Source organism: Aptenodytes forsteri, unplaced genomic scaffold (genome assembly GCF_000699145.1).
Source record: "Aptenodytes forsteri isolate BGI_AS27 unplaced genomic scaffold, ASM69914v1 Scaffold241, whole genome shotgun sequence".
Classification (NCBI taxonomy): Eukaryota; Metazoa; Chordata; class Aves; order Sphenisciformes; family Spheniscidae; genus Aptenodytes; species Aptenodytes forsteri.
In genome coordinates this window covers 8,284,127-8,293,817 of record NW_008795252.1, presented here as the reverse complement: position 1 = coordinate 8,293,817, position 9,691 = coordinate 8,284,127, and the positions used below count along the sequence as shown (strand labels likewise).

Genomic DNA, 9,691 nt, shown 5'->3' with positions numbered 1-9,691 from the left:
TATGTACTGAGCATGACGTCACATGGTATGGAATATCCCTTTGGCCAGTTTGGCTGTGCCCCCTCCCAGCTTCTTGTGCACCTCCAGCTTCTCAGTCGGTAGAGCATGGGAAGCTGAAAAGTCCTTGACTAGTGTAAGCACTGCTTAGCAACAACTAAAACATCGGTGTGTTATCAACATTATTCTCACCCTAAATCCAAAACACAGCACTGTACCAGCTACGAGGAAGAAAATTAACTCTATCCCTGCCAAAACCAGGACACTGCTGTTGGAAATTAAATTGTGCTTTCATGTATACTGATGGAACCAAGAATGCAGAAGCAGACACAGGTCTGGTTCTCAAAGCTCTTTTATCCAGCCAGCAGCCATACTGATGGGTTTCAACACAACTGAGGATTTGACCTGCATCCAAAGATGAATGCATTGTGAAAGCCAGGAGCAGACCTCACTAGTGACTACTAATAATTTGCTCTGATCAGTAGACCACACTTCCATCTCAGCTATGAAAAAGAGAGCATATATATGATTCTACATAGAGAAACATGATCATTAACATTGGACACTAATCAAGACTGAGAGGTCTCCACTTTAACTTGATCTAGTATAAAGATGTAAGATATAAGAGTTAAACAAATAAAGATTTTAAAGCAAGCTTCTCCCTTCACTTTCTGCCCTATTTCCTAATTCAAAGACTTTTGAAAACAAGTGTTAGACTAAAAGGTAGTTTGCCATAAATTACTTTGCAAACCAAAAAACTTCACAAAAGCTCAGGCCATATTTTAAGCTAATAATAAAGCCTGTGCCAGACAAATGTTATATTTTAGCTAAGAAAGAACTCCAGCGAACAACTATTCTAAATGCAAAGAGCCATTTATATTATCCTGCCCCTAGCTGAAATAACTTGAAAGTACAGCTGGAAGTGCTGTTGTCAAAATAGCAAATGCACTCTCAATTTGAGTAAAACACCCGCTTCATGGAACTTTTCCTGCCTTTCTGATTTCTAAGAATTATACTTTGGGCTAAGACAAAACTTGTTAAGTGAAATCCTAAACTTTACCAAGCTGAGAATCCACACACCTGTTTTCAGTTGCTCTCTCCCAACTCACATAGACACAATAGTGGATGAGTTAATTTTGGATGAGTTGTAAAGCAGCTAAATGTCAAACAAAATTGATCCAAATCCCAGAAAGCTAGTCCCCTCATGACTATATTTTCATAGACTCATGCCATGAAAAATATCCAAAACTTAACACATATGGGATAGACCGCTTTTTCAGAAGCAGAGGAAACAAGGGATTTTATATCCCAGATCAACCATCGTTTATTCCTTATAAGTGCCAGCCTCTTCTTGTATTTAATTTCTGTGACATCCTTAAAATTCTCTAATATCATTTTGTAATACTGATATCAGGTGGTTTTATCCAAGAGCTCCAGATTATGACCATGATAATGCTGCACATGATGATGCAGACGGTCTTTTGCTTTTCACAGAACACAGTGGGAAGAATAGCTGGAAGCAGCATTTTTTGCATGATTTCACATCTTTAGGTTTACATTTACTGTTACTATTGTGCCTGCATTACTGAGTACCAGAGAAATAACCATGTAGTAGAGATACAACAGGGAAAAACCTTTACATATTTCATTTAATTTAAACTTTCCTAATATCCATATTATTTATTTAATATGTACCTGTTGTATTATATTCAAACATTACATACTTTATATCAAAGACAAAGCAGAGGCCAAAAGCACTTGTTGCAAGCATGGCTGTTTCTCACTGCACTCACATTTTCCTATAGTTCTTGCGTACTGAGTTCTTGTGTACAGAGTTCTCATTAAAAACTCCGGCTACATTAACCCGCTTCAGCCATCTACAGTTTAAGCTAGTTGCGCAGATCCTCCACACACCCACAGAGGGTGACAGCTTATTTCAGAGGATGATTCCCTTCACTCATCTTAGACACTTCCTGAAGTGGTATAGGATGAAACATCATTTGGAGCGAACCATCATTCTCCACTGGCAGCGAAGGCAGCTCAGATGCATTACTTTTAGGAAGCCAGAGTTGAACAATTAATTCCAACCTCTACATTTTTGGTACCTGTTTCCAGAGTGGTAACCAGGTAGAATGTTTCCTGTAAGTCCCAAGAAGCTGCTGTATGATGACTCCAGAGATATTCTAGCGAGTAGATAGATTTCTCATATCTGCCTTCTTTTCCAGATATGGCAAAAACTAAATGATTTCAATGATCCTTGTTAAACTATTTCTGTCACTGTTTTTGTGCAAGTTTAGTATCTGTTGATCAAAGACTTCAGCTTGATCACTGACATCCAGAAACTGAGCCAGAGATCATCTGCTGGAAGCAGTTAATGAGTTAACAAGAAAAATAGTATCCTTCTCGTACACAGTGCCTTTCATCTACAGATCTCAAAGTCATTTAGATTTCTATCATTTTATAAATATAGAACTGGCATCAGAAAGAGGTTAAGCACAGTGAGACGCAGGCATAAAAGCAGAAGCTAGGTCTTGTGGGTTTTAGTCCCTTAGCTTTAAGACCAGCTTCCTTACTTCTGCAACAGTTTAACCACTCTAGCCCGCTGATAAGGTGCACATTTCCATTTCCCTGCTTAGATAATTAATCTGTAAATACGTTGAGTGAAATGGCATTTTTCACTTAAACAAAATTCATCCTTGATAAGCCACCACTGATTTTCTTTATGAATTTGAACCTTCAGTTTTGTCATGTCTCTCAGTTTAGAAGTACCTCACAACATGTGTTTTTTCCTATGTGGAATCACATAGCAATTAAAGTGAGGCGAAGGTTAAGTCTGCTCCTGCTTTGCTTTTTTGTTCGGGAAGTTGTAAAATGAAAACTGTTAAACTGAGAAGGGCTGTGACAATTTTCCCTTTATAACTGTAAGTTTCACTGCTTGGGTATGGCCATTGCTTATTGTAGGCTATATAGAAAATTACACGCAGTTGTTATCAGCTGTTATTCTGCTGGATTAGACAGTACAATTTCCATATTTGTGAATAAAAGAGGACGTGTAATTAATTTCTTTTTCCCACCAGTGGCAGAGAAGCTCACTCTGATAAATTAGCAGGTGGTCCTTATTTTGTGGAAAATGGCATGTCCAAAGGGAGTATTAGAAACAGTCAGAAGACACCCAGACCACCGGATTTTCTAGAACCTTTGACTTTGTCGCTGCAAAACAAGTACTATTTGCTAACTTGTTACAAAGAATGGCAAGGCAAGTTTACTAAAAATAACCTAGGACAGAAAAAAAGAGAAATATATGCCCTTATTTATCATTCCCATCTCTTTCACCCCCACAAATACATTCTAGTTACCCACAATCCTCGATTTTAGCAGACCAAAAAGGAAGAGCATTATTCTTCATCAGAAACTTTTGCATGTCTCCTCAATTCACTGTACAAGGCCCTTAGTGAGAATGGCAATTACCAGAGCTGCTTCCGGACTGCTTGTCCTTTCAGGGTTTCTACATTGAAATTGTTTGTCTTTGCTGGCATAATGAAGAACACAACAACTGTAACATCAGTCTTATGAACCTACATGGACACAAGATGGAGAGAAAAAAAAAATCTCACTACAAGGTATCACAGCCAACTTTAACAGTAAGAATTAGTCACAGGAAAAGCCAATGCACTTTGGTTGTCCAGGAAGGCTCTGATCTTGTACCTCTCCCTTTAGCCATGAAGTTTTTGTCAAGTCGGAGATATAGCTGAGGATAGATACAGGTAAACAGATGTCACCGATTCCAATTTGGGCAAGAGATCTTCCTGACTTCTCATGGTTTAGAGGCCATGGCTTAGGATGTGAACATAAACTGCCAAAAATAAAAATCTTATACACGTTTTTCTCACCTGACACAAACTTTGTTGGCTCAAAGGAGCGAGCAATTAGTTTACTAGCTGGGGTATGCCCAGGCATGGGGTGAAGGATTCCCTACAGCAGCAAGCAAAACTACCTTCTATAGCAATAGCGCCCCAGAGGTATGGGCAGAAAGAGGCATGATAGCAACCACTGTCTACCTGAACTGCTGGCAAAGAACCTGCCAGACATACAAAGAGCTGCAAGTAACTTCTTGCTCGTCTCTCACATCCAGCTACTGCAAAGGCAAGAAGCATTTGCTGTAAAATTTGACCCTTATAGATGGTTTCACTTGCTGGTTTCTCCTGTGCACTAACAAGATTCAGAATACCAGGTCCCTGAGGGATTCCTCACATGGAGCAGAATGAGGTTGTAGTCCTGTCAGTAACTATTTAAAGAAAAGCTAAGGGTGAACTCTGCTCAGAGCTGCAAAAATTAAATTATTTTGAATTGTCTCCTTTCTAAACTTTAGGCACACAAACATGCTATTAGCATGCCTTCTTTCAGATTGAGGTATAGGGAAATGTATAGTATAAAACAACCTATGGGAGTCATCTATCATTTTAAGGTTCTTACCCTCCCTCTCTTCAAGGCAGGTTCAAAGTCCATTATGCTATGATCTCAGTGTGTATTAACAATCTGTCCCAACATTCATATTTTATTTCCAAAATGTTAGTAATGTTTTCAAGTAGCAGAGGAAAAGGACTCTATAAAATAAAATAATTCCATCCTATGCTATGTATTTGTTAGGTTCAGGCACACCACTGGGACTTGTTTAAGAAGCACCATCTTTCCCAGATTCACAAGTAGGACAGGTATTCCATGTTCCCAATGGAATTACCGCTTGAAATAATTACGGAGCAAGTGTTCTTTGAACAGCTAATCAAGCGCTGGCATGCACGTTGGAACAGTAATGCAATAAAGCCAGCCTCAGCTTATGGGAGACGCAAGTCCCACTACATTGTTCTAGAGAGTTTTGGAAAACTAGCCAGTTTCCTTTGATTTTTCATCAGCCTAGCTTGTCATTGATGTCATATAAATCATTAGATACAATAAGAGATTGCTGCAATCATTGCTCAAGCATAAGACCTTCCACATTATCAGCACTTATAGTTAATAGCTATGTAAATGCCATTAACAGGTAGCTGGTGTGGCACAGCATTGCCAAACAACAGAAGTCAGTTGTTTGGCAAAGTTGTGGAAGAAATACTTAAGTTGTGAGTGAATGGATTAAGTATTTCCAGAAAGTCCACAAGCTCTAATGGTGTATTAATAGAAGGTGGCAATAGAACAAATGTACTTAGGGCTTTGAACATTAATAATTTTTCAGCCCTGCTGACAATATAGTATCAAGATTTTTATCCAGATTTTCCATATCATTTAAATGATAGAGTACAAAAGGGAGAGTCTGGGACAACAGTCAATTAATCCTTGCTAGATGACTGAAAACTGATTAGCATTATTTTTTTATTTTAAATGTATCAGTCTTTGGGACACATCTGGAGACATTTTCAATGACCTCATTTGTAGGTGGTAAGTGCTCTGCTCTTTGATCGTAACAAGGTCTAGGTCTTATCTTCATTAAAGTAGTCCATAAAGGCATTTAGAAACATTGCACTCATTTTTTACCTGAGGAAACAGAAGCATGAAGGAGTGAGCGGCTTCCCCATGCTTATTCATCAGGCCACTGCCATACTGTGAATTTTGAGGCAAAATTCCCATCCAATGTGATAATAGTACTCAAAGATTTAAAAGATCATGGTCAGGTCCTAATGAATTAAGCAATTTGCTTAAAAAGATATTTTTAAATTGCATCATTAAAGGATTATTTTTATTTGCCTTCTAATATGTAAACCTTCAGGGTAAATTCTTGAATCATATTTTCAGTATTTTTCTCTAAAAACAAGGGAGGTAACCATGGATTAACTTCTTGAACTATGTAATCAATTATTTTTAAGCAGCCTGAGATTGTTATATACTCTGATGATTCAGGGAGAGAGCTTTATGAAAACTCCGAATATCCCATAATTATTTTCCTATAAACCAGAGTATGGCATGGAAATTCTTGCAGGTGACTTCTATAGTACGGTAAGTTTGAGCACAAGCTCTATGTTATCTACATTTGCAGAAGCTTTCTTACCCTCAGCAAAAGGTTTAATCTTGATAAGGCTTCTAGAAACATATCAGCTCCTTTGTTGGAATACTCGTATCTCCCAGCAATGAAAAAAAATAAGGTCTTCTCAAGACTGAAGTCAAGGTGGCTGAAACCAAGCAAACAGACAAGCACAAAGTATTTCTCAAGATATAATCAAACAAAACACACAACAGCTTTCTATTCTGGAGGAATTTATTATCCCGAGAAAATAATGAAAGTGAGGCTTTTCTGCTGTTCTTTAAATTAACGTGACCCTCTTAATCTGATAAACTGCATCTTGGGTAAATAATGAAAAAATCAAGACCTTCTGCCTGATCCCACAATCTGTTAAGCAGAGCTAGAACTGGTGTCTAAAATTCCTTTAGCTTCTGACTGAGAAATCCTAGATAGGTATTTGAATAAATTGGTAACGTTTCACCTCCTCTATGAAGTACTTGTTAGTCTTCCTGCTTTGGTTCTTGCTCTAAATAGTGTTAGACAACCATTGCTAATTTTTGAAAAATAAAAGCATACCCATAGAAATGACCTCGAATGAACTCTTGGATCCTAGCCTTGTACATGGAATGCAAATTCTGAAACTCATGCGTTGCTGAAAATTTCTTAATGTTCAAGCCATTTGAGGTGACAACATCTGGAAAAGCAGAGAAAAGGCAGAGGTAGACATCTTCAGAGTCAGAGAAATCTTTAAGGAAAGAACCAACGTGTCTTTCAGTTGTCAGTATGTGAACATGTTACGTACTCTTATTACTCATGGATAGGGAACAGCACTGTCTAACACAATGGTCTCCACCAGCTTACTCCACAAAGCTATTGCATGTGGCACTCCACTGTCTATAGCATTGAAGTGGCTGTGTACCATTTTGACCTGTACTCAACATTAGCACTGACCCTGCTGAACAGTAAGGTCTCCCTCCCCATGCCCTTTTGTCCTGTCAAGACTTAAGTAATATCTGCATTTAGCCATATGTTTTTTGTGCAATGTGCCCTTTACCTCTTTATTCTTGATATCACCGTTGCCTGCTTTATCACTATAGATTGAAAGCTCTTGAAAACAGAAACTGTGCTGTACTATGCACTTGTTTACTGCATGACACAAGAGAGGTCTGTTCTGCCAAGACTTCTGAGGATTTACCAGAAAAGAGAGAATATAAGAAACCTTTTTAAAAAGACCACCTTTCGGTAATCTGTTGGATTTCTCCTAAAAATAGCCACAGAATAGTATGCTTTACTCTTTTATGGCTGCTCTCCTCAAAGATACCACAGCATCTTACAATTAAAATTTGTTCATTTCCAGTATCTTCTAAGACAGTTATAGGATATACATAGAGTTATAAGGTTAGACATCGCTTGTTCCAAACAACATTGAAATTCAGTCACTCTTCACCTTTCTGGTAGAGCACAGCAGCTATTTAAAGGCTTGCCCTAAATCTAGTTGAAGTAAATGGAAAGAATACCATTTTCTTTTCTTTGAGTTGGCTTATGAAAGCCATGTATGGAAATGAAAGGGGAGGCCAGTTCCTCAGCAGATGTATTTCATAGTAACACAACTGACTTCAGTAGACCTATACTAACTTATGATACCAGAGATTCTTCAAATACAAAGAATCCTCAAAGAAGCAAAAAGTGCTAATTATTAGAGGATGCACTGCTGCAGATTTCATACTTGCTCTCCTGGCAAGTGTCATCAGGTGTCTAGTAACCACAACCATTAACTGTAGCAATTTTAAAAGTTCTATGCATCATCCAAAGGACCTTCAGTAAGATATCATTCCCTACCACACATGGTTCATGCAAACAAAACAGCATCTCCTTTGATCGCAGTGCACATGGTTAACTCCCCCCCATACATCAGGGTTACTGATGGGAGTACAGTCTCTTGCTTGCCACCGATACAGGACTTGAACATTACTTCTATTGTGGTCTTTCAGTCAAGGATGCCTGACATTCAGGGTTTCCCATCCCTTCCCCTAAAAGCAGAGGTTTGCATGTCTAGCATTAAGCATCTGACCTAATACAAAATTGTCTCTTATTTCTGGAGAGACTTAAGGAGATGTTTTTAAAACATCCATGGCTCCTTTGGTTGATTACATATCAAGACGATCTTAAAATAAAGTACAATCAGTTCTCTTTATGCTGTCCAGTATACTTGCTTGACATTTTTCATGCAAATGCCACAGCCATTTTTAATGACTTCCTTGAAATTTACAGTCTGCTTTAGCAGTATATGTATTTACCTGCCAGGCAAGTGATCTCTGATTACTCTTCATCTTGTAAATTGTTTTGAGACTCTTTAGGTTAAACAGCAGTAGGTAAAAATGTAACCTTTAATAGTAACCATGCAAAATCTCAGTGGATCTGTCTTGAAATACCACATTTCAAACTGAAGACCAGCCTCTACCAGGAAATCTTTACTTGTTAGGTACTTGGGATTTAGTTCTCAATGACAAGAAAGGAGAGTCTTGGCGGGCCTGACAAGAAAACTTGTGTTCTTATCTTCTGCTGTCCAGCACTAGGAGCTGCTCTGAACAAAGACCTATGTGGCCTCATATGAGCGGGGGGTCAGCAGAGCAGAAACACCCTCCATTTCTCTTTGTCTTTACCAACAACGTATCTTCTCATTCCTCTGACCTGCTAAGAAGAGCATGGAAGAACTGGCTCATGCAGGACACAGCTTTGAGACTGCAACCTTTTCAAGCTCTTCCCAATAAATTAAGAATCCTTGACTGGGTATTTCTGGCAAATTTCCATCCACTCTCTCACATTTATTTATCAGGGAGTTTTGGACACACTCACTCATTATCAGCAGCCTGTATATAACCTACGCCCATGTTCTTTGATTCAACTGCAGCTTCATTTACCCTTTCATCAGGATCGGGGCTCAATCCATCTCTTATTTAAGCTTTTGAGATACAGGACAGACGTGGTGGCCCAAAGCATCCAGTTCACTATTTCTGCTCAACATACAATAATATTTTGAATATGTGTGAGGCAATGTACCCTTGCCCTAGGGAAGAAGTGATGAAAGACAGCTTTGTTCCCATTTTAAGTGGTTTGGGTTTTTTGTTGTTTAATGAATTAATGACATTTTTGTTTTAAAATTAGGTCAAATCAGAATGATTTGACTTCTGTATTTATAGGAAAGAAACTGGCATTGATTTAAGTAATAATAGCACACTATGATGTTTTCTGTTGATAAGTCACTAAGATTCAAGGTTGACTCACACTTTTTCAGAGTTTACTTCTATGATTTTGATCAAATATATACAGATACAAAGTCTAGATCTAGATCTTGCTTGGTAGAGTGCCATGGGACAAAGCCCTGGAGGGAAGAAAGCTGGCTAATATTCAAGGATCACCTCCTTCAAGCTCAGGAGCGATGCATCCCAACAAAGAGGAAGTCAGGCAAAAACACCAGGAGGCCTGCATAGATGAACAAGGAGCTCCTGGACAAACTCAAGCACAAAAAGGAAGCCTACAGAGGGTGGAAGCAAGGACAGGTAGCCTGGGAGGAATACAGAGGAATTGTCTGAGCAGGCAGGGATCAGGTTAGGAAAGCTAAAGCCCTGATAGAATTAAATCTGGCCAGGGACGTCAAGGGCAACAAGAAAAGGTTCTCTAGATACATCGGGGATAAAACGAAGA

The 9,691-nt window shown here is 38.7% G+C and overlaps 1 protein-coding gene across 2 annotated transcripts in view; it reads right to left on the bottom strand.

The window, feature by feature from the left end:
• Positions 1-9,691, bottom strand: part of GYS2 (glycogen synthase 2) — a 49,467-nt gene that overhangs the window by 10,271 nt on the left and 29,505 nt on the right. For both annotated transcript variants that reach the window (XM_009279020.2, XM_019471995.1), the window contains 3 exons: positions 6,563-6,680; positions 6,035-6,155; positions 3,466-3,572 (listed from right to left, as the gene is read on the bottom strand). In XM_009279020.2, the coding sequence (XP_009277295.1) occupies positions 3,466-3,572; positions 6,035-6,155; positions 6,563-6,680 (346 nt within the window). The remainder of the gene's footprint in view (positions 1-3,465; positions 3,573-6,034; positions 6,156-6,562; positions 6,681-9,691) is intronic.